Genomic DNA, 24,546 nt, shown 5'->3' with positions numbered 1-24,546 from the left:
CCTCCTCATTTGTCCCTCATTTTGGTCTGATCTATATAGTTGTATATAAAATGCACTTTTTATCTTTCAAAAAGTGTTTCCCAGTGCTAAACGTTTCATCCAAATTCTAAATTGCTGCATTTGTAAATTCTAAAAGCCAATATAAAGGAATAGTAGTGGTAAAAAAGCCCTTGTGGGTTTAACCAATTTTGTTTTTTTTGTACAATTTTACTTTAATTGGGCATGGCAAGGGGTGTATCCTATGCCTGCATACATTTGATGATAGGTGTCCCTCATTCCCATCTCAAAAAGTTGGGAGGTATGTACCTAGAGGTACAAAATGTGTACAGAACGCCCCTCAGAAACATAATTTCTTGCTTGTGCAATTGGCTCACCGATTTTCCCAGAAATCTGCCCTACGATGCCTGAAGGTTGATTTCAGGCATCCCCCGCAACCAAATTGTTATTTTGGTGAGATACCCCCAATAGGAAATCACGTCTAAAGGGATGCCGGCCCAGCAGCTTTTCTCATTAGTGTCCTGCAGGTGCAACAGCTGACTGATAATTAACCACTTCCCACCCGGCCAATGCACATATACGGCCGGGTGGGAGCCATCTACTCCTGATAGGACGTTCAGGAACGTCCATCAGGAGGAGCGGGATCGCGCGCGCGTGCCCGCGCAGCGGCGCGATCCCGATGCACCCGTGTCACCGGGACACGGCGCATCTCAGATCGGCAGGAGGGCTCTGTGATTGGCCCTCCTGATCAGATGACGGCCGTGTACAATCACGGCCGTCATGTGATGTAAACAAACAGCCGGTTGCTAGGCAATCGGCTCCTCCTCTCCTCACACAGAAGTCATCGCTGAGGAGAGGAGAGCAGATTGCTGCAGCCGGCTGATGATCAGTGAGTATGAGCTGTTTTTTACAGCTTTTTACTCACTGATCTTCAGTCTAGTGTAAACACACAACACACCACACAGTATAAACACAGTCCCCACATATGTCCCCATAACACACATGTCCCCAAAACATACATGTCCCCAAAAAATAAAAACACATGTCCCTAATAATAAAAACATGTCCCCCACATATGTCCCACTAAAATCACATGTTCCAATGATTATCTGCACACATATGTACGTGATCACCTGCACACATATGTACATGATCATTTGCGTACATATGTCCGTGATCACACAAACCAATTATTATACACTTAACGGAATTTTTTTTACCAAAAACATGTAGCAGAATACATTTTGGCTTAAATTTATGACAAAATTTGATTTTATTGGATTTCTTTTAAAATAGAAAAAAGAAATATTGTTTTTTTTCCAAATTTCCGCTTTTTTGCGCTTATATCGCAAGAAATAAAAAACGGAGTCATGAATAAATACCACCAAAATAAAGCTCTATTTGTGCGAACAAAATGATAAAAATGTCATTTGGGTACAGTGTAGCATGACCGCGCAATTGTCACTGAAAGCGCTAGAGCGATGAAAGCTGAAAATTGGGCTGGGAAGGAAGGGGGCGAAAGTGCCCTGTATTGTAGTGGTTAAGAAACCACTCCCATTAGATTCCCTTCCCACATGGGCACAAACAAACACACAGTGATTTATTCAGAATAATAAAAGGTAGGAATCTGCAAAAACTTTGTTAAAACCCCTGCAATGTACATAGATCACTCAGAGGGGATTCTTTTTTCTCAACAGTAGAGTTACTCTTTAAGTAGACCTGTTACCTTGGGCTATTTAATCACGCTATGGTTGCTCACAGGTTACCAGCAGCCTATCTGGGATGCAGGTTCCTCAGTATACCTCATGCTGAATCCTATTTCTATGGAAAAAACAGCAGGGGGTAGAAAAGATGTTGAGAGGTAATGTAGTCTACAGGGATCTCAAGGAGTGGCAGTGTCCAGGGTAATTACATTTGTTACAAAAATGGTCAAAGACCATCCACAACAGCAGAAAGAAGTCATCCAGCCATGATTTAGTGCTAGCATTATTCAAAGGAATTGATGCTTTCTACAATAGAGGCCAAAGAAGGAAAAGATGCTGTGTGTCGCATATCTACATACATCTGTACATTATTTGGGGTATAGTCATATCTTATTTAATAAAAGCAGAACAATATGGGACGAGGTTAACGAGTCTAGCCAGGAGAAGAATACTCTCACCTGGACCTGTGAGTCTTGGATAAGCCGGGGGGGGGGGGGGCAATGGAGGAGAAGAGGCAGAAAAGACAGGAGATCGGTGGGGGGGGGGGGTTTATCCTAACCATTTAACATTTCTGAACTAGAGAAGTAAAAATGGATGAAATGGTCATAGTAGGTCCTGATCCACCATATCAATGAAGTGGAGGGATGACTTCAGCTGGTTTTAACATTAACAGGAAGAGAAACAATGATAAATACAATACAACCAACAATAAAAAATGGGATGAGAATGCATTTTGTGAAGGAAGAAAAAAAAAAAAAACCCTTCTAAAACCCTGGTTGCTTTGTACTGCTGTCCCCTTTTAATAGAGTAAATCAGAAGACAAGTTATTGATCATACTGAGGTATGACTGACACTTACAGGAAAAATCTTACCAACTACAGAAAGTGAATTGACAAATTTTATAATTGAGGTTTTCCTGTCAGCCTTCCTTTAAATCAATACAGCTGCAGATATCATACAAACTTGGCCGAGTTACAACCTGAGGAGGAGGTCAAGAAGAATAGTTCTCCAATGTATTTCCTGTTGTATGGAGCTTTATTTAGAGTAAAGAGATAGTCAACCCAGTGCAAATATTTGGGTTTTGAGTAGGTGCTAGAAGACAGAATAATTGCTCAACTTTCAGAGGCTTTGGTGTGAGGAGATCTTTGCTGTTTCCAGGTCTTCCTACCTCCCACCACAAAGTTGGGTGTCTCCACTCTGCTAGATGTTTTACTTAAATTGCAAAGATGACTTTAAAATGTAATCACCATTGCAAGCCACAAAGCCAAAAATTCTAGTGAGAGATCTATTCCCGATGGATATAATAAGAGGGTGAATGAGTACAACAGTTGCATGGCTCATGTATCAGTTTTGATGCACTCATGTAAGACTTACGATTCGAAACCCAGAATGTTATGACTGATCACTCACACAAGAGACCTCAGTAACTTAAATTATACAGTCTGCTCTCACAACTTCTTTCACTTTGTTGTTTAACTAATGAAGATAATGAAAGGAAAGTCCGGTTGGCTGCACACCAAACTGAGATCCAAACACCTTTATTCACATAAAACCATGAAGAACATGAGGAGCACTACATGTACAAGGAAAATATGGCTTACATATTTCGCACACAAATTGTGCTTTATCAAAGCACAATTCATGTGTGAAACATGTAAGCTGTGTCTTCCTTGCTTTTACATGTAGTGCTCCTCATGTTCTTCATGGCTTTATGTGAATAAAGGCGTTTGGATCTCAGTTTGGTGTGAAGCCATCCGAACTTTCCTTTCATTATTGCTTCAGTTGCGACATGGCGAGCACCCTGCAGTAAGGAAATGATACTGTTGGAGCCGGATCACCTGTGAGTAGTGTGGACCTCTTGTTTGTTGTACTGAAACTAGCGAAGATGTTGGGTGTAGTAAGAACATTGAAAAAAAAAAAAATTCTATCTGGGTACCTTGGGCTTACCACATCATTAGCTCAGTGAAATAGTTGGAACAGCTGTCAGTTTGACAGCTGGGTCCTGGACAGTGTCCTACAAAGCCTGCAAATAGTGTCTGCAAGCGTCATTCAAAAATACATTGTAAGAATATAGTGCATATTAGGGCATATTGTAAAGTTCTTTTGCACGCAGATCAAAAAGGATAATTTTATCTGCATATAATGTTCTAGGAACATAGCAAGTGAAAAAAGAAAAAAATATATTTTTAAATAAAATAAAGTGCTATGAAAATACAATTATCACATATTTTTTGGAATAATTAGTTCCCGATGGGACAAAGTACAACCATGTCTAACATCGCAGCAAGTATTTTAGGGAACCTATTAAGATGGGACAAAGTGCTACCTACCTGTACATTGTCCCATCAGTAATAAAATAATGTAAAAAAAATTGTGATAATTCTTCTTTAAAGCTGATCTTCATGTTTAAGTGAAGTTTAAATAGTTTGTTTGGACCAAGCTGGTACAAATAACCTATTTACTTCACTAATAGATGCTGATGCTGTATGAAATGTATGTATTCTCAGCTACATACAGTAAAGACCACTGTGTTCCGACAGTGAAATGGGATCTTTTTTATGCTCCTCAATCAAAACCGAGTCGGAGTGAGCACTGCTCAGCCATTCAGAGGGAGCTTTGCATTTTATGAATCAAAACAAAGCTTCCTCTAATTGGCTGAGTTGGAGACTGTGACATCTGCCCATTTCTCCTCCTCAGCCAATCAGTGGAAGGTTTGTAATCATTCATAGAATATACAGCTCTTAGTGAACACCTTGGTGGCGCTAAGCCTGATTTTGTTCTGGAAGCATGATGGGAAGCTCCCGTCCTGCTGCCAAAGCGCCATGTACTGTATTTAGCTAATGCTGCATACAATTTATACAGCCCTCAAAGTTGCTGAAAGCTATTTGTTCCCTTTTTCAATCATCTATAATTTTTTTACAGACTTTTACACGTTTTTTAACATTCAAACCTAAAACTTTTGTTTGTTTATGAGAATTTTGCTTTGGGCAATTTTGGAGCAAAATACAGATTTATTTAAAAAGCCTTTATTTCATTTGTAAATACCTTTGCTAGCTTTGTACCAGAAATATAATTTTAGTGTTATTATATGCAGTTACAAATGAAAAAAATGTGAACATTTAGGCTCCATGCACATTAATGGTTTTTTAAACTCCTAGAAGCTGTTAGCAATTTTTTTTTGCTTCTATGAGCTAAATCGTGTTATCCTATGTGTCCATGCACACTACTTTAGGCTATTAGCATTTTTTAAACTTCAGCATCTAGGAGCAGGAAAAAATTGTTTTTGTAGAGTTTCCTTGGGTGTTTTTCCAGCAAAAACTCTCCTAAATGCTGCTAAATGTGTTTTTTGAGCTTTTTTTTCCTTTTACTACAAAAATGCCAATAAAATGCTAATGCACCTAAACGCTCCTAAAACCCCACTAAAACGCTACTGCAAAAAGCTATTACCAGCGTTTTTAATCCAGTCATTTTTCCAGCAATTTTTTACCTTAAAAAAAAAGAGCCTTAATCTATATTTAAAATAGCTGTTTTAAAATAACACTAATCAGAGCAGAAGAAAGGATTTGCATTTAGAATACAATAGAAAATATTTTTTTTAATAATATTGCCATAAGAAAGTTTTATGTGTCTATAAATCAATGGTATATGTGTTACTTTGGTATTCTAAGTAAGAAATAAGTAATTGCTTAATCAAGAGCTGAAATGTAAAAATTATTCAGGTCCATAAGCCATACAACAGGTGCAGGAGCTGTAGTAGGTAATATACAGACACTAGGTGGTGCTGCTGCAGCTTCTGAAATCTATACACAGCATCTAAATACAGATCGCAAACTAGTAGTTTAACCACTTCAATACAGGACACTTATAAACCTTCCTGCTCAGACCAATTTTCAGCTTTCAGCTCTCTCACACTTTGAATGACAATTGTGTGGTCGTGTGCGCTGTTCCCAAACTAAATTTTCACACAGCTTTTTTTTGGTGGTATTTGATCACCTCTGGGGTTTTTAATTTTTGTGCTACAAATAAAAAAAAAAGAACGAAAATTTTGAAGAAGAAAAAAGTTTTTTCTTTGTTTCTGCACTGACGGGCACTGATGAGGCAGTACTGATTGGCACTAATGAGGTGGCACTGATCAGATAGCACTTATATGCAACACTGATAGGCAGCACTGATAGCCCTTGTACACACGGTCGGACATTCTGACAACCAAATCTGTTGGATTTTGTCCGACGGATTTTGTCCGAAACTGTTGTATACACACGGTCGGACAAAGTTGTCGGAAAATCCAATTGTACATAACGTGATGACATTATTTAGTTACGACGGGACTACATTCAGGCTAGTAGCTAATAGCTTTGGTCTAGGAATTTGATCTGAGCATGCGTGGCACTTTGTCCGTCGGAGTAGGCTACACATGATCGGAGTATGTCCGATCGGAGCATTTTGTCGGAAAATTTTACGGACAAGTTGGAAAACTTGGTCCGTCGGAGTCCGATGGAGACCACACACAGTCGGATTATCCGACAAAACGGTCTGATAGGACATATTCTGTCAGAATCTCCGACCGTGTATACAGCACTGATGGGCACACATAGATGGCACTGATTGGTGGCACTGGAATGCACGTATAGGCGGCACTGATGGGTGGCACTTATAGATGGCACTGATAGGCAGCATTGATCAGAGGTGCTGGCAGGCATCACTGATGGGCACAGAGTACCATCCCTATTTGGCAATTATTGCCATCCCTTTTGGGCTCTAGTGGGCCTACCTGGTGGTCATGGGTGGGCATTCTTGCTAGCCATGGGTGGGCATCCCTGGTGGACCTGGGTGGGCATCCATGGGGGCTGCAATGAAATCAATCAGTGCAGACCCCCCCCCCCCCGTCAGGAAAGCAGCCTATCAGCTCTCTTCTCCTGCGTCTGTCAGCACAAGTAGAGGAAAAGCCAATACACGACTTTTCCTGTTTACACTAATCACTGTGATTGGACACATCAGATCAGATCATCCATCAGAGACTCTTTACCTAAATTGGAGATGTGTGTGCCCCCACAGGCGTGTGATCGCGGCTTATCCTGCTGGACGTCATATGATGCCCAGTCAGGTTAACTGAACCACTTCCTGGCAGTCGTTCTGCTATAGGCCGGGCAGGAAGTGGTTAAAGAGGAGTTCCAGCCTGGGGGAAAAAAATTTAAGTCAGCAGCTACAAATACTGTAGCTGCTGACACTTACTATATGGACACTTACCTGTCCAGGGAGCCTGTGATGTGGGAACCCCAGCTGATTTTCGAATCGGCTGTTGAATGCTGCCGCCTCCATCTCCACTAAGGGAGATGGGCAGTGAAGCCTTTCAACTGCACAGCCGTTCCCTACTGCGCATGCATGAAAATTAGTGCTTTATAAGAAAGGGCAATAGTAAAAATGTAAAAACAACTGCAACAAACCAATCACAAAGCAGAGGAAGCACTGGTAATCCTCAAAGGGATAGTGAATTGAAAACATTTTCCACACTTGCAGATAAAATCATCAAAAAGGAGTGAAAAACATTTGTAGAATGGGTGTCAAAGGCAAGGGCAGGGGCAAGGCAAGGTTAGAGGATGAATGTACATCCTCAAAACAGGTTTGCATCTGTGGATTGTGGATTAACCACCATAGTGACCTACAAAGCCCCATAATCAGAGGCAGCAGAGAGAGAAGGAGCACCTGGGGGCTTGAACTGACTTTAAACACGTTCAAATGAATCCAAGGATGGATACAGAGAAACCCACCCCCAGACTTCCCTCCAAAACAGCCCCATAATCCACACAGTGTAGTGCACTGTAACCCATCACAGGAACTCCAAAGCACAGGAGTGATTTCCCCCTATGTGCCCTTGTACAGCAAATAGGGGGACAAAGAGGTATTTACAACAGCTGCATGAGAAGGCCCTTGTAGAAAGTGGCCTCATGCACAGCAGGAGGGTGGGTGGCTGTCCTAGAAACTGGAAAAAAAAACAGTGCGGCAAGAAAGAGCAAAGTGCCTAAAACCAAAATGGCGCTGATGCTCCCAAAGAGGTGTATACAGATTACAGCCTTCACCCCAAAGGGCCCAGCCTAAAGAGACAAGAAAACATTGTTCTTGATACAGTGTCTTTATGCAGCAATCATTCAAGAACTTCTCCTAAGTCCCCCAAAAGGGTAGTAGCAGTGATAGATATTACCCAGGGGGGCATAACAGTAAGCATATTCCCTACACCACCAGAGAGGACCTCCACAGTGTAACCTCTGAGAGGGGGAAGAATCATATTCCATGAACAGGAGAAGAGGAGAAGACAATACTGGAGACCCTCCGCTTACCATATCACTGCCCATGTCAGGATACCGAGGTTCCACCAGGAGAAAGAGCAGAGCACCACTCATTGCAACCAGGGTGCTGCTTGCCTAAGGCAGACACTGGGGTTTATTTACTAAGACTGGAGAGTGCAAAATCTGGTGCAGCTGTGCATGGTAGCCAATCAGCTTCTAACTTCAGCTTGTTCAATTAAGCTTTGACAAAAAACCTGGAAGCTGATTGGTTTCTATGCAGAACTGCACCTATTTTGCACTCTCCAGTTTTAGTAAATCAACCTCACTAAATCAACCTCACTGTGACAGGAAAGCCCAAGGTAACTGTTCATGTGTACCCAGAAGTTAAACCTCCACAGGCTGGCCTTGCCAAAGCTGTCACAGCCATTCCCACACGTTGCAACAAGGAATCCCATGCACTCAATGGCTGGAACTTTGGAGACTACCAGGATCTACATTATCAGACATTTCACCAGCCAGAAGAATGGCAAGAATATTATCTTTAATGGTAGAAATATATAAAAAAGATTTCTTACAAGGAAACAATAGAAAGGAACAAGGAACGAAATACTAGTACGGGGAATTATATCTGAACTGCTTAAAGCAGCGGTCTCAAACTGGCGGCCCTCCAGCTGTTGTGAAACTACAAGTCCCATCATGCCTCTGCCCAGGGGAGTCATGCTTGTAACTGTCAGCCTTGTAATGCCTCATGGGACTTGTAGTTTTGCAACAGCTGGAGGGCCGCCAGTTTGAGATCCCTGGCTTAAAGGGATTGTAAAGTAAAACATTATATTTTTTTTAAATAACAAACATGTTATACTTACCTCCAGTGTGCAGCTCGTTTTGCACAGAGTGGCCTCGAGCCTGCTCTTCTGGGGTCCCTCGGCGGCTGTCTCGACTTCCTCCCGCAGGTACTTCTCCCATTCATGCTAACTCCCTCGCATGGTGAGAAGCACCTGAGGGCGCGGTCCCTTGATACAGCCGGCGGCTATAGCCGCTCGCTGTATCACATGGCCCCGGCGCTCCGTGTCAGTGGATGTGATTGACAGCCGCGCTAGCCAATGGCTGCGCTGCTTTCCATCCATCCACTCCAGCCAAACAGCGGCCAGGCTGAACGGTGAAGAGGACATCGGGGGCGAGCGCGGGATTTTCGAGGGGTGAGGTAAGTAAAACGGGGGGACTGGGGGCGCCGGCAGTGTCAGATGTTTTCTCACCTTAATGCATAGAATGCATTAAGGTAAAAAAACATTTGCCTTTACAACCCCTTTAAGACTAGACTAAAAACAAAGCTCTTTAAGGAGGTGAAAGGGTTTACTCACCAGCAATGATGAGCTATTGTTTTTTAACCACTTCTGCTGGTGGCAGTACATCCCAATATCATTTTTCCAAATATTTTGTGAAACTGAGCCAATTAAGAACAATACTAACTTAATTTAGTTTATGGCCTTTGTAATAAAGTTAGTGTGAATCTGTTATAAAAGGAACCCTTGCAACCAATTCCAATTCCCTTTAATAGATGCTGATCTACCTTCACTACATCTTTACTGACCCAGAACCTGAATTCAGCTCACAAGATCTGTCTTTAAAAGCTGCAGGTCAGTAACCTACCAATGATACCAAGGATCAACAAGACAGCCAGACATCTCACATTTTCAGTAAAGGACTAGCAATGACAGAACAGATATTCTCTCATTACAGCCTCCACTGAATCCTTAAAGTGGTTGTAAAGGCTGAAGGTTTTTTTTCTATCTTAATGGATTCTGTCCATTAAGACAAAAAATCTTCTGTGTGCAGCAGCCTCCCTCATACTTACCTGAGTTCATTTTCGATCCAGTGATGTTGCACAAAACTCAGCCGTCCCTCCTTATTGGCTGACACAGCAGCGAAGCACCATTGGCTACCACTGCTGTCAAAGTCAAAGAGCCAACGGGGGGGGGGCGGTCCAAGCGATGGGTCCGTGTCTGAATGGACACACAGAGTTGTGGCTCAGCTCCAGTGCCCCCATAGCAAGTTGCTTGCTTTGGAGGCACTCATCAGGAGGGAGGGATCAGGAGCCCCGAAGAGGGAACAGAGAAGAGGAGGAACAGGGCTGCTCTGTGCGAAACCACTATAGTATAACATGTTTGTAATTTTTAACAAAAACAACAACAAAAAAAACAAGACTATAGTATCACTTTAATGTTGTTATGGTAAGCAGCTTCTCTTCTCTTCAAAATACTTACATGAGTGCAGCTTGAAAAGTAATTTCACAGTGTAATCATACAGATGGCTGCAATCTAAGATGACCTGTATGAGAGGAGAGAGGCGGCACTGGCCAGCTGCAGTAACAGACACTGAACGCGACATGTCCAAAGATTTAAAAACTGTAAAGAAATTAGAAAAAGTAATTAACTTTTATTAAATACATTCTACTTAGCTACATATTCCCATGATGCTCTGCTAAACTAGGAAGCTATGGAATTTCATTTTGAAATGAGAAGGCAAAAGGAGCAACTTTTATTATAAGATCCGACAATTATGTTATTAGTCCAGTTTACTGACAGCTATGACATTGTAAATACAGGTTGTACAATAATCACCTATGTAAATACCTACAGTACGATGTCTCCATATGTCCATACAGGCTCTTGAAGTATCATTTGCATTAACAGGAAATGTTAAAGTGACATATGTCATAACTATTGCTATCCCACCTAACAGTAGCTGTGCAGAGATCATGTTGTAAGCTCCTTATTGCTTTCTTTCTCCTGTAAAAGAATACTTAGCAGTAGTGTAGCTGTGTATATTTGCCTTAACTTGCTTTCCTCTTTTCTCCATTCATTGGAACAATTTTTTTTTTCTATTGCCTGGGGTCTGCCAACCAAAAAAAAAAAGAATTCAAGACAATCAAGATAGGAGGCATGGAGCAAGCTGAACACACCAACTTCTGAAGGTAAAATGTCAATCTGTACACATTTTTCACTGCTGCTATCTAGTGATTGTTAGATAACTGTTGCAGGAGAGAGGGTACAATAAAGGGCTCACAATGGCCTCTACTTACAGGAACTGTTATATGGGATATTATAAGGAATGGCATGAGTCCCTTTAAATCGCATTGCTTGTCATGCAGACACAGTTGTGAATCTTCAAGTGTCTTTGCAACCTATGCAGATAGAGTAAATCTGAGGCTCCGTTGCTGTCAGTGTGCATCTTTCCATTTTACTAATTGCTGTTTTGTAATCTGTTTAGCCATTTTTTCTGTATTTAATTTAAGTAAGCTACATTGATAAAGTGCTGTACGTGATCTTTGAGAACAAAATATTATTATGTTTAGTATAACCATGCTGAATGTAACTATTTATAAGTTCAGAAAGTTTTTTGTTTTTTTACAGTTTGGCAGGTGTGATTACCTTTTTTTACAAGTTGTCATGCCAGTTAGCTACTGAATAGTATTTAAATCTGGCTAAAACAATTAGCCTAAGGCCTGGTTCACACCTATGCATTTTTCAGTGTGTCTTCAGTTTGACAGAAACACACTACAGTCCATTTAACATGGTTTTTTATGGGTCACGTTCATATCTGTGCATTTTATGGAAAGGGCCAAGGACTTTTTGGTGGTTTTTGGTTCCATGGACTTCAACGGATCAAAAATGTGTATTGAAAAATGCAAAATGTACCTTGAATATGCAAACTGCAACCTGCATAGGTGTGAACCAGGCCTAAATTATAGTGTGCTGCTTCTTTATAACTATGCCTCCAAGTGCTCACATTTCCCCATTGGCAGAAAACAAAATGAGTCCAATGGATACTACAAGCACCTGCACAGTGATAAAAGATTAGGAAAGGTAGTGTATTATATTTATAAAGACGCTGCAGGTAGGAGGGCGTGCTTAGCATGACTCCTGGGATGTATGACATAATTTTGGTCTAGGCCAGAAACCAGGAAGCAACTGAAGGAATGTAAAAAAATAAAAAGGTTAAAACAATTAAAGGAGAAGTCCAGTAAAATTTTGTTTGGCTGGGCTTCTCCTATTGATCAAAATTAGTTTTGCACTCCTGTGACCCATTTTCAGCAGAGAGCAGTCTAAAGTACGCTCTCTGCCGATGTCACAGAAATCAGTCCAGGCACCACGTCTGACTGACACCCGTCTCAGCCTCTCAGCGAGCCGGAAAATTATGGAAAACCCCCCAACCCCATACTTCTTTTTTAAATATAATGTGTTTCTCTATCTATTTACTAATTCTAGCAGCATAAGGATTAAACATTGTAGTAAACCCGCTGACACTTTTTTTTATACCCCTGCAAGGCAAAAGGCATAATGAGCTAGTATGCACTGCATACTAGCTCATTATGAAATACTTACCTTAGAACGAGGCGCCGGAATCTCACCCGATCCACGCCGAGGTAGCTGACAGTTTCCCTCAGCGTGTCTTCCGGGTATCACGGCTCCGGTCCTGTGAGTGGCCAGAGCCACAATGTTGTCACTCCTGCACATGCACGCGGGAGACTTTTTTCTGGCAGGGTCTGGCGTCTGCCGGGCTTTCAGCCGAGAATCCCCTGTGCGCATGCGCCGCTGCAGTCAGTGGCTCATTGCGAGGGGAATATATCTTAAACCATACAGGTTTAGGAGATATTTTTTTTACCTACAAGTAAGCCTTATTATAGGCTTACCCATAGGTAAAAGTTTCAAATTTGACTATACAACCACTTTAATCTTGACTGAGAGAGCTTAGTTCCTCTTTAACATACCGTATATACTCGAGTATAAGCCGAGATTTTCAGCCTCTTTTTTGAGGCTGAAAGTGCCCCCCTCGGCTTATACTCGAGTCATCGCTGTCTGCCCGCTCGATCAGCGTGTCGAGCAGACAGACAGCGGCCATTCTAGAATTCAAAAGCCGCGCCTCCGGCTCCGCCTTCGCCTGTGATAGGCGGAACACTGAATTTCCCAGCAGCCTGTGTTCCGCCTATCACGGGCATCGTCTCATCCTCGTACTACGGACGAGGATGAGACGATGCCCGTGATAGGCGGAACACAGGCTGCTGGGAAATTGAGTGTTCCGCCTATCACGGACATCCGATAGGCGGAACAGCAGTCAGTGGGAAATTGAGTGTTCCGCCTATCACCGACGGAGGCGCGGCTTTTGAATCCTAGAATGGCCGCCGACGAAGACCTGAAGGACGGAGGCTCGGCTCGGGACGGGACGGGCCGGGCCGGGACGGGCCGGGCCGGGACGGGACGCAGGCTGGACGGGACGCAGGCTGGACGGGACGCAGGCTGGACGGACACAGGCAGGCTGGACACAGGTAGGCTGCACGGACACACACACACACACACACACACACACACACACACACACACACGGATGCATGGACACACACACACACACACGGATGCATGGACACACACACACACACACACGGATGCATGGACACACACACAGGGATGGATGGACCCACAGGGATGGACGGACACACAGGGATGGACAGGCATGTCTCACCCTCGGCTTATACACGAGTCAATAATTTTTTCCAGTTTTTTGGGGGTAAATTGGGGGCCTCGGCTTATATTCGGGTCGGCCTATACTCGAGTATATACGGTAATATAAATAAAATCCAATAAAGAAAGCAGGATTTTCTAACACTAGTCACAGCAGGTAACCTTGGAATCCAAATGCAGAAATCTCACCAATATAGTCCCCAAGAAATATTTTAAAAATGGTGAAGTGGTTTGTATCTCTAGCATCTACCAAGAACTAAATTATCAGTTTCATGTGGACTGACAATATGCTTGACCATATTGCTTACTGTGAAATGACAAATACACTTCAAACATTCCATCCTATGTCAGTTTTAAACAGTTAAAAAAAAGCCCTGCCCTTGGTGGCCTGCAAACAAAGTGTCACACTATACAGCTCCCTCCTAACGACATATAGTATCTGGCATATGGTGCAGGAAGGTGTGACGTTACATGTAACTATACACTTTATGAAAATGGTGCTGTTCAATTATGTAACAATACACAGCAAGGTGCAACTTCCTTTCTCATTGCTGCATAATAATTTCCATGTCACAATAAGTTACTCTAGAGGTCAGAGGAAGGAAAGGGCTTTACTTTGGTAATATAGTGAGCGCAAGTTCCCTATTCTATAATTCTATATTGTAATTGTGTTGTCCCCCCTATACATTGTAAAGCGCTGTGTAAACTGTTGGCGCTATATAAATCGATAATAATAATAATAATATTCTAACAGCTGCTGCCAGCACCCTTATTCCGTGTACACACGACCGGACTTTCCGGAAGACTAGGTCCGATGGTCTTGTCGATGGACTTTCGGCGGACTTCTGGCGGACTTTCCGAACGAATGGACTTGGCCACACACTATCACACCAAAGTCCGACGGATTCGACCGTGATGACGTACAACCAGACTAGAATAAGGAAGTTCATAGCCAGTAGCCAATAGCTGCCCTAGTGTCGGTTTTCGTCTGTCGGACTAGCAAACAGATGAACTGATTTTTCGACCGCTCTCTAGTCCGTCGGAAAGATTTGAGACATGTTCTAAATCTAAAGTCCTTCGGATTTTTCGACAGCAAAGATCCGATGAAGTCCACACATGGTCGAATTGTCAGACAGATTCGCTCCGTCTGAGCTTTGCTGCTGAAAAGTCCGGCCGCGTGTACACGGCATAAGAGGCACGCTCATTGGAATACAAGACATCATTATTCTCTGCCTCTAAAACACAGTGAGGTTAGTCAAATTTTTGGAATTCTTAGCCAATCTTCACAGCTAAGTGTACACTAATATTTTAAGCCTACTAATAGTACTAAGTATCTACAAAAGTTAATTGAATTTGCACACCAGAGCCAAGTGGTTCTTCTACTAATTGAGCATAAATAGCTATAACATTAAAGAGGATCTTTGCCCTAAATAGGGAAGAGACTTTATAGAAAACTGTATCAATTCTTGTTGGTTTTCTGACTCTATGAATCCTAATAATAAGATATGTGGCTCCCATAGCACCCAGACAGATTAAGCTTCAATGCTATCCAGATAATGTGTCAGGGAAGAGTGGATTCTGTGCAATTTGGCAGTGCCAGTATGACCATTAGTGACACATCTGCTAATATCTGATGTTATTTCAGCTGTCAGGGCATTAACATAAGCAGGTGGTTATTGCAGAGTTAAATTCTATAGTGGCAAACATTTGACTAAATATTTTACCACATTCATAATGCATATTTGTTGGTCAGATTTGTCCACATGTTGGCCCAATCGAGACATATTTCCCAAAACATATGCTCCACACCGATATCATCTGGAGTAATTGTGCCCCATCAATGGTGTCATTGGGCCCCATTGTTGATGTCATTGGGAGGAACTGTTCCCCATTGTTGAAGTCATTGGTAGTATTTGTGCGCTATCATTGGTGTCTTTTGGAGAAATTGTGCCCTTGTTGTTGTAAGTGAATAAAATTGTGCTTCAAGGGCCAGATAAAAGCAAGAAAATGGTCGCATCTGGCCCTAGTTTGGAGGCAACTGCATTATTCTATGAAGATACTGCACAGCCCACTGTTCTTGGGGAAGGGATTGGGATTGAATGGATTTTCGCAATCACTATAATTTACATAAGATTAGGCCAAGGCTAGGGGTGTTCATTCAGTGCATAAACATGCATGCTTGGCTTTGCATAAATATATTTTCTAGGAAATACCTTTAATTGTCCCATTGCTATCTAATACGAATGACTAGACACAGACTGTAGCACATCTTAAGGTTGCAATACACAGCTCAACAAAAGTTGATTGTTCAATTGACTTTTGTTGACAGAGTCTAGTGAAAAATTGTTGGTTGAACAGCATCTAAATCCAATCAGATGCAGGCATATTCTGACAGTCTTCATAAGGGATGGTGATGGGGTGGTAACATCACAACCTCCACCTTGTTAAATCAGAAAACATATTACATTCACTGAGAAAATACAAATGTTCTCTGAATAATGCCTGTGCCATTCAGTAAGCAGAAGGGAAGCTCTCCAGAAAAATAAAAGCTTGGCACATTCTAATCCTGCTCAATGCAATCTACAAGTAAAAAAAAAAATTTGATTGGGGTTCCACTTTACTATCATATAAACTATCTGGTGGTATAACATCGTCTATAGGAAAACGCGACAATACATAAATAAAAGTGACAATACATAAATATAATACATATGCACAATGCATTTCCTATATTGTTTAATTTAACTTTCTGACCCTGCTCATATGAAATTGTTTCTTAAGCAAAAATAGCCCTAAACGTTCATTTTTTCTCAATAAAATACTTCTGTTCTCTTTTATAAGTGTGGGTTGTCGAGTAAACAAAGTGCTTGAAAAATGTACCAAAGGCAATTACAGTGATACACTCAATGTAATGTCACCAGATCACTAAGGGAAATGAAATTACGTGGCCTTATATGGAACCAAATACTTCTGTGACGTCAGCTCTATTTCTGTGAACTTTATTCCTGTGGTGTATTATTCCATTTCTGTAGCTCGGACTATGCATATGAATCAGAACACAAACTATAACAGTTAAGGTTCGTCTTTAATAAAGGTTACTGCATGATTAAAGCCTGTTTATATCTATTTCTCTTATTTTCCATTTTGATGATAAACCACTTCATAACTCTAATCTGTTTATTAACATTCCTATTTATGATGTCCTGTGCTAAAGATACATTAAACTTTTAACGTCCAATAGAAAGTTTAGTTTAATCAACTAAATATATTCTAGGTCCATCAAAAGGTATAAAAAGTGTTGTAGTTTTTTTATTTATTTTTTATAAAGCAGCCACAGCCTGGGAAGAAAAGTATCTCCTTTGCCAGCAGCTGTATGAAAATACCATCTCTCTGTGTGTGGGAACAGTGGTCTCTCTCCAAAGGTCCAACATATCTCCTGCTGAGTCAGATCTATAGCTCTGCAATCAGTAAAGCTCATGCTCTTTGCTGATTGGAGAACTCTAGTTCTGACTTAGTTAGTGAGGGGGGTGTCAGACAACATATATGCATAGTTGCCAACTGTCCCGAATCTCCCGGGACATTCCCGGGATTAGGACCTTTGTCCCGATTTAATTTTGTCCTGGGAAATTCGGTTAGTCACTTTTTTCGCCGCCGGCCGCTAGAGGCCATTTTAAAGAAGACCAGAAGCTGGTCTACAATAGAGATGCTGCGGCACCACCCACCCCCGCCTCGCTGCCAGTGTCTGTGAGGTGTAATGGAAAGAGGCAGAAGGTGGGCGACACCGCAGCTCAATGTCTTTCCGTGCAGAAACGACGGTCTGGAAGTCAGAGGGGGCAGTCTGGATGTCAGGGACAAGTGAGTCAGAGTCTGGATGTCAGAGGGGGGGCCAGTCTGGATGTCAGAGGGGGGGCCAGTCTGGATGTCAGAGGGGGGGGCCAGTCTGGATGTCAGAGGGGGGGGCCAGTCTGGATGTCAGAGGGGGGGCCAGTCTGGATGTCAGAGGGGGGGGCCAGTCTGGATGTCAGAGGGGGGGCCAGTCTGGTTGTCAGAGGGGAGGCCAGTCTGGATGTCGGGGGCCAGTCTGGATGTCAGAGGGGGGCTAATCTGCATGTCAGAGGAGGGCCGGTCTGGATGTCAGAGGGGGGGCCAGTCTGGATGTTGGGGGCCAGTCTGGATGTCAGAGGGGGGCCAGTCTGGATGTCAGGGGGGGGGGCCAGTCAGGATGTCAGAGGGGGGCCAGTCTGGATGTCAGAGGGGCACCAGATGTACGGAGGACTGATGGGGACACCAGATGTTAGGAGGACTGATGGGGACACCAGATGTTAGGAGGACTGATGGGGACACCAGATGTTAGGATGACTGATGGGGACACCAGATGTAAGGAGGACTGATGGGGACACCAGATGTTAGGAGGACTGATGGGGACACCAGATGTTAGGAGGACTGATGGGGACACCAGATGTTTGGAGGACTGATGGGGACACCAAATGTAAGGAGGACTAATGGGGACACCAGATGTAAGGAGGACTGATGGGGACACCAGATGTAAGGAGGACCGATGGGGACACCAGATGTAAGGAGGACTGATGGGGACACCAGATGTAAGGAGGACTGATGGGGACACTAGATGTAAGGAGGGGCTCCGCTGATAGAGACACAGATGTGAGGAAGGCTGCTCTGATGGGGCACCTGATGTAAGGAGGGAGGGACTCTGCTGGGGGCACCTGATGGCATCTGGTATCAGGCAACATGGCTAGTGACGCGCTCATGGCTCCCACTGATTCTGCTTTATGGTGAGTTGAATGATTTCATTTTATTTTACAATGTAATAATAGATATAATGTGCTTCAATCATCCTGACACCATAACAATCATGGCGCCGGGATGATTGAAGCGCTAACACCAGGTATTTGGAGTATCCTTATCTGCTGATTGTTAAACTCTGGAAATCACATATTGCTATTGTAGTGTAGGATCTGGGGCTGCTGTCCCTCCATCCCTCCCCCTTTTCCCTCTCCATCCCTCCCCCCTTTCTCTCTCCATCCCGCATTCATAACAGACTCTAACCACAGCCCTTTGAGCCACGCCCATGCAAGCAACGGCCACTATTTTACGTAACCCACGCCCATATTTTCACCTTTTCCTATGCCATGCCTATACCAGCATGCCCCGTCCCTTAATTATAATACAACTCTGCCTACAGCCAAAAAAGTCTGCGGGGATTTTTTGTCACTGTAAATGTATAAACTTAGCCTACTGCCAGTCAGTAGGGCAGTGGACAGTGTCAGTAGAGCAGAGGACAGTGTCAGTAGGGCGGCGGACAGTGTCAGTAGGGCAGCGGACAGTGTCAGTAGTGCAGCAGACAGTGTCAGTAGGGCAGAGGACGATTTTAGTATTAGAACACTAAGGAGGTTGCTAAGTTTTTAATAACAGTGGTGCTACATCCAGTGCAGGTTGGTGAACACACACTGGACTGAAACATGAAAGTGTGACAAAATAAGAAAATGGTGAGATTTTAGTGTGTGGCACTCAATCTTGTCCTCCGCCTCCTCTCTTGGTTCAGCCTCCAGCAACAGTGCTCCTTCTGGTCCCCTGACTGGCTGACTCAATCTTAGCTGGTTGTGATTTATTTACCTAACACAGCCTTTCTTCTGTGCTCTAGTACTGTGCTCCTCCCATGTGGCACTCCGGTCCTCCTCACAATGCCAGGACACACAACGAACGTCGCCGAGGAAAGCAGGTAACCGGACAAACTTCCCCACCTGTTTGCTCATATGACTCCCTGGCAGCCTATGGCGGTGCCGCCCCAAGGTTCTAGAAGGGGCGGGACTTATTGTGAGGCAACATGAGGCAGGCTGAGAACAGTGCTGACAGTCTGCTGTGCATGTCAGTCTGTGAAAGAAGAACTTGGCTTCAATGTCCCCTGGCGACCAGACTCGATGGACCACTTTTTCAGCCTTCACGTTACAAAGTTTGTATGTTGATGCTTCTAAATATGGCCTTATTATTTATACATCATTGGCCACTGGTCACAAAAGGGTTAAGGTCTACTAACTGTATATTTCAACGTTCAAGGCAGAATGCAAACTGGACCTCCTCTTCTTACAAATTTATGAAGTAACATCCTCCATTAGAACACGCCTTGGAAAGGAAAATGTGTCTTTTCCCACTGAGATAAATTCCACAATCAGAGCTTTAGCTTTCTGTTTCTGTTTATTAGGAGAACTACAGGGGGCTTTGTGTTGCATAAAGTCGGGGCAATTTCCCATGTCTTAAAACCAGAGCAGGAAGTAAGATAATATCATTTCTTTTTACAGTTTCCTCACTGAAAGATTTCTCCCCTCCTCTATTCATGTGGCAATTTTAAATGTTTCCCATCACTTTCTATAATGGAGACAATGATCCCCTGGACCGATAGTGGGGATGAAAATCCCCTGAGGAGATGCAGACAGAAAAACAAAAACCTGACAGATGTTCTAAACCTTCTACATTTCATCCAGAACAAAATAAAAGGCTGGTCTTAAAGTGGTTGTAACCCTCAGTAATGGAATCTGAGCAAAGCACAGATATCTGTAATGTTTACTTATTTCTCGCCAAAGCTCTAAGTGTCATTTCTCTCTGGTGCTTCATTCCTCTGTTATCAGCATGAGTCATTTCTGAGCTTCTAAGTAGAGATAGGCAGAACACTTCCTGGTTTGTTTCGCGCCAGAACTCTCAAACATTGCAAAAGTTTCGACCCGAACGACAAACCCCATTGAAGTCTATGGGACCCGAACAGGAAAAATTAAAAGTCCCCATTTTGAAGGCTTATATGCAAGTTATTGGCCAAAAAAGGGTATGGGGGCAACTGCCTTAGGGGACATGTACCAATGCAATTTTTTTTTTAAAAAGATTGTTTTTAAAGGAGCAGTAATTTTCATGATGCTTAAAGTGAAACAATAATAAATCCCTTTAAATTTAGTGCTGGGGAGTCCCCTTAGTTTGCCTGTAAAGTGGTGCATCTGTACCGTGTATATAACATGCTGCAGCTAAACTGACATTTATAAAGAAAAACAAATTACATTTAAATAGATTTTCCCTGCAAGCTTTATTTATTTGGGCAAGCTTGAATTTAGATGCTGGGCATAAGGGGGCGGCAGGGAGTGTATTTTTTTTTCGATGCAGCAGCTGTGGCAGAGAAGTTTGCATGCTATACTCTACAGCTGGTGGTGTGCTGTTGGCAGACGTATTGCAAGGACCTGTGACACCCTTTACAATACCATCATTCCTGTCAGTGGAGGTTGATAAGAGGTCATGAGATATACCCGGGGGGGGGGGTTGACATGAAATGTGAGGAGTGGGGAGGAGAAGAATTGTGTTCCTTGTGTGTTGCTTTCAGGTGCTCTTGGCTCATTTGCGTTCTTTCTCCCCCCTCACTTTCCTCATCTGCTCTATTCGGCACCCAAGATACGTCAGTGACATCATCATCATTCCCTCCATCCTCATCATCACTGGAGCCAACTTGGCAATATGCTGTGGCTGGGGGGAACATGACTGCCATTTTGTTTTTATCAATGTTTTCCCCTTTCTGCAGGTTCATGTTACTCCTTTCCTCTACCTCAGAACCAACATCAGAATCAAGTAATATCTGTGCATCCTCAAGAAGCAAGTGGCTGACACTGTGTTCAAATAATTCAGCTGACCATGGTGCTGGGGCTATGGCAGGAGTAGCTGTGGACAAGGAGGCAGAATAAGCTGTTTCCGGTGGCTGCTGTGGAGTACGCTAGCTAGTGCTGCTAGTCTCAGCTTGGAAGATGGTTTAGTAAGCCAGTCCAACACCTTTTCTGTATTCTGTGCCTGTATAGCAGGGGCAACATCACTAAACAGGAACAAACGTGCCCTGCCTGAGGACAGACCATGTCCACCTTTGTCTGTGGACACAGACGCTGCTGGCCCCCTCATAGTGGCATGCGAATGTCTGCCTCTCCTTGTTGGCTTCCCACACATGATGGGGGGGGCTTATTACCCAAATTGAATAGAAATTGTGTGATGGCATGCACAACAAAACAAAACAAAATTATACAGCACTAAATGTTATGTAATGCTGTGTTCAACACTGCACTACACTAACGCACTACACTGAAACTACACTATATTGACACACTACACTAACACCACACTAACTCTACACTCAGAGTCAAATGTTATGTAAAGCTGTGTTAAGCACTGCACTACACTAACACACTACACTGACACTATACTCACACACTATACTAACAATACACTAACACTCTACACGCAGAGTCACAATAAGTGAACACACTAACTCGCTAGTAGCAATCTGAGCCCTTCTCTATCTCCACTCCAACACAATGCAAAACCTTCCTATGGGAAGTTACCTTTTATAATGTGAGGTGGGACTATGAGCATTGAGCCATGATTGGAGAAAGTCATCATCACTTTGTCCAATCAGGGCTCTGACAGTGCTCTGGTGTCCTAATTTGCGAAGCCACAGGTCAGGTGCAAGGATTCATCCAATTAGGGCCCTAGAATGCACTGTGAAGCATGGAGTGCATTGTGGGACATGGCATAGATGGCAGATGAAAAACACCTCTGGATTGTATGCAGTTTGATGGCTGAGCCTGTCCTATCCCTCTTGCCGGCATCATGGATATAAGATCATGGCAGCTGTCAGAAAGCCCAGAATTCCTGCACAAACGCAGTCTACCTTGTGGCAAACCCTTAGGGTTTGTGTGAACTGAGGGATAATGCCGAGGACAGTCTAAAGTGTTTGATATTGGAGAAATTGTTGGAAGAACAACAGCATAATAGCTTTTTATAATGTGAACTATATACTGTATGCATTATACCTTTCTATCCAGCAGGTGGCACTGTGGTGTGTATCTATGGTAATGTAATCAGAGGAAGTGTTATCTTTCTCAGTGTATGTGTTATCGTATATTCCTGCTTCCTGTTCCATGATAAAGACATGCTGAAAAGACATATTCTGATATTCCTCCATGAAAGTAAAGTGTTTGCTGTATCCAAGAAGCTTCCAGCGCATAATTTCAATACTTTGCACAACAGGAATGAACCTCTGAAACATGTTAGACTGCCCTCAGCATTATCCCTCAGTTCACACAAACAAGGGGTTGCCACAAGGTAGACTGTGCTCATGGGCGTCCGCAGAACTTTTTTCAGGGGGGGGCATAATTTTAGGGTCACCCATGCGCCACCCCTTTTCGACAATGTCATTATCACATTATGGTCAGAGACTGCAGACGTAGTACAATACCTAGGATAAGTAATGGATAATGGCCAACAGGCCCTCTTAACAGACCCAGCGAAACTACAGCAGGCAGAAAGTTGGGCAAGGAACCTGGTGAAAGCCGTCATCTCTTCTTCCTGACAGGAGAAAGGGGGGGTGACCGGGAGAAACCTGATAGCCCGCAGCTTGCCATTCTCTTGTCACAGCGCCGCCGAGTTCTCTGCTGGACTGAGCAGGGAAAAGACCCCGCAGTCACACTACACGGATAGGGGGGCTTGACAGCACCTTGATAGTGTCACCCCACTGGTGGGTTGCACATGGGTGTGTGCTGCCCACACCCCGATAGTGATGGAACTGTGTCGAATTTAAGATCTGATCCCTGATTCCAGGGGGGGGGCACTTGACCCCCCTTGCCCCTACCTGCGGACGCCCATGACTGTGCTTGTACATGACATTGAGGAATTCTGGGCTTTCTGACAAAAAGGTTTTTAACACAATCAGCACTTTTGAAGGGGTGTAGAGAAGAGAAGACTGCAGATAAATGTAGGAGGATTTGTTTAATCTGTGTATCATCAGAGGCCTGTCACTTCACTGGGTACATGTGAGGGTTTACAACCATGTTAACATGCACTTTCAACAGGAAATGGTTAATTGAAGGATTGTGTTCATTGCAAACAACTAGATGCTAACGTGGATTGATCCTGCAACATTGAAAACTCTCCTATCTTGTCGGTGCTGTGCCACAAAAAAATGTCAACAAATTATACATATATATTTTATAAAGAAAATATGACACTTACCTGCATGAAACAGATTAAGCTCCCATTCCATGTAATCAAATATCTCCACAGTGAGTTGAAAACTGAATAGGATCAAAGTATAAAAGAAAAGGAGTAAACCAAGAAGCTTCCACCATCACAGCCAAACCAAATAGTGTACTACAATGCATACAATTGTAATGGTCATCACCTTATAGATAAATACCCGTGAGTTACATACATCATTTTTTTGGTTGGCATTTCTAAAAATAGGGAGACTAATTCCCTTCTGAATACTGACATTATTTATTCAGATATTCATTAGAACTGTCATGTAAAAACAGGCTGCTCTAGTTAGCTTTATAAGATGCCTGGGTCTGCTGCATGGATTAAGAGCACATTAAATACAATCGAACTAAAGAAAACATGAATGATCTATAATAAATGTACAGGGGCACAAACAAGCCATGTACATTGAAAAACAACACACGCAAAAAAAAAAACAGTAAATGCCATGGCTGAAGTCTCATAAAGACGTGGTTAAACATTTCAGCTAAAACAGGAAGGTGACCAGACATAGTGGTTGGAAAAATACTACAGTACTTGGTTTGACAGCTTCTTTTGCCACATGCACACAAAGGCAAAATCTGATCACTCCTTGGACCTGAGGTGGTAGTTTTTTTGTATTAATGTATGACCAACAAGTTTGCAAAAACTGTGACTTATCAAGTCTACACAGAACAGGATCTCTAACAAATATTTGTCTTTTTTGGAAATCTAGATAAAAGTACCTAATAAAATGGTCACCGTGTGTTTGTGAACTGAGCCCTCTGGTTTCCATGAATGATTCTTTAGGGTCCTTTGTAAAGATAATGGCCTTATTTAAGCAGGAAACATATTAAACTCTACAGTTAACCCTTCCTAAAACCATATTAATCCCCAAAATGCATACAGTATCCACTAAGTTTTGGAATTATTGGCATCAAGAGACCACAGTCCTGGGCCTAGATTTCACAGCACCAATTTCCAGACACTTACAGA

The 24,546-nt window shown here is 42.9% G+C and overlaps 1 protein-coding gene across 1 annotated transcript in view; it reads right to left on the bottom strand.

Moving 5' to 3' along the window:
• The window catches only part of HIP1 (huntingtin interacting protein 1), a 174,165-nt gene that overhangs the window by 69,327 nt on the left and 80,292 nt on the right, over nucleotides 1-24,546 (bottom strand). The window contains exons 7-8 of the mRNA XM_077480445.1: nucleotides 23,548-23,609; nucleotides 10,246-10,386 (exon numbers count right to left, since the gene is read on the bottom strand). Of these exons, the coding sequence (XP_077336571.1) occupies nucleotides 10,246-10,386; nucleotides 23,548-23,609 (203 nt within the window). The remainder of the gene's footprint in view (nucleotides 1-10,245; nucleotides 10,387-23,547; nucleotides 23,610-24,546) is intronic.

This window comes from Lithobates pipiens, unplaced genomic scaffold (assembly GCF_037356315.1).
Source record: "Lithobates pipiens isolate NorthernLeopardFrog02 unplaced genomic scaffold, aLitPip1_a1.2 Scaffold_16, whole genome shotgun sequence".
NCBI classification, from domain to species: domain Eukaryota; kingdom Metazoa; phylum Chordata; class Amphibia; order Anura; family Ranidae; genus Lithobates; species Lithobates pipiens.
Note: the sequence above shows the minus strand (reverse complement) of the source record. Positions and strands in the feature narration are given on the sequence as shown.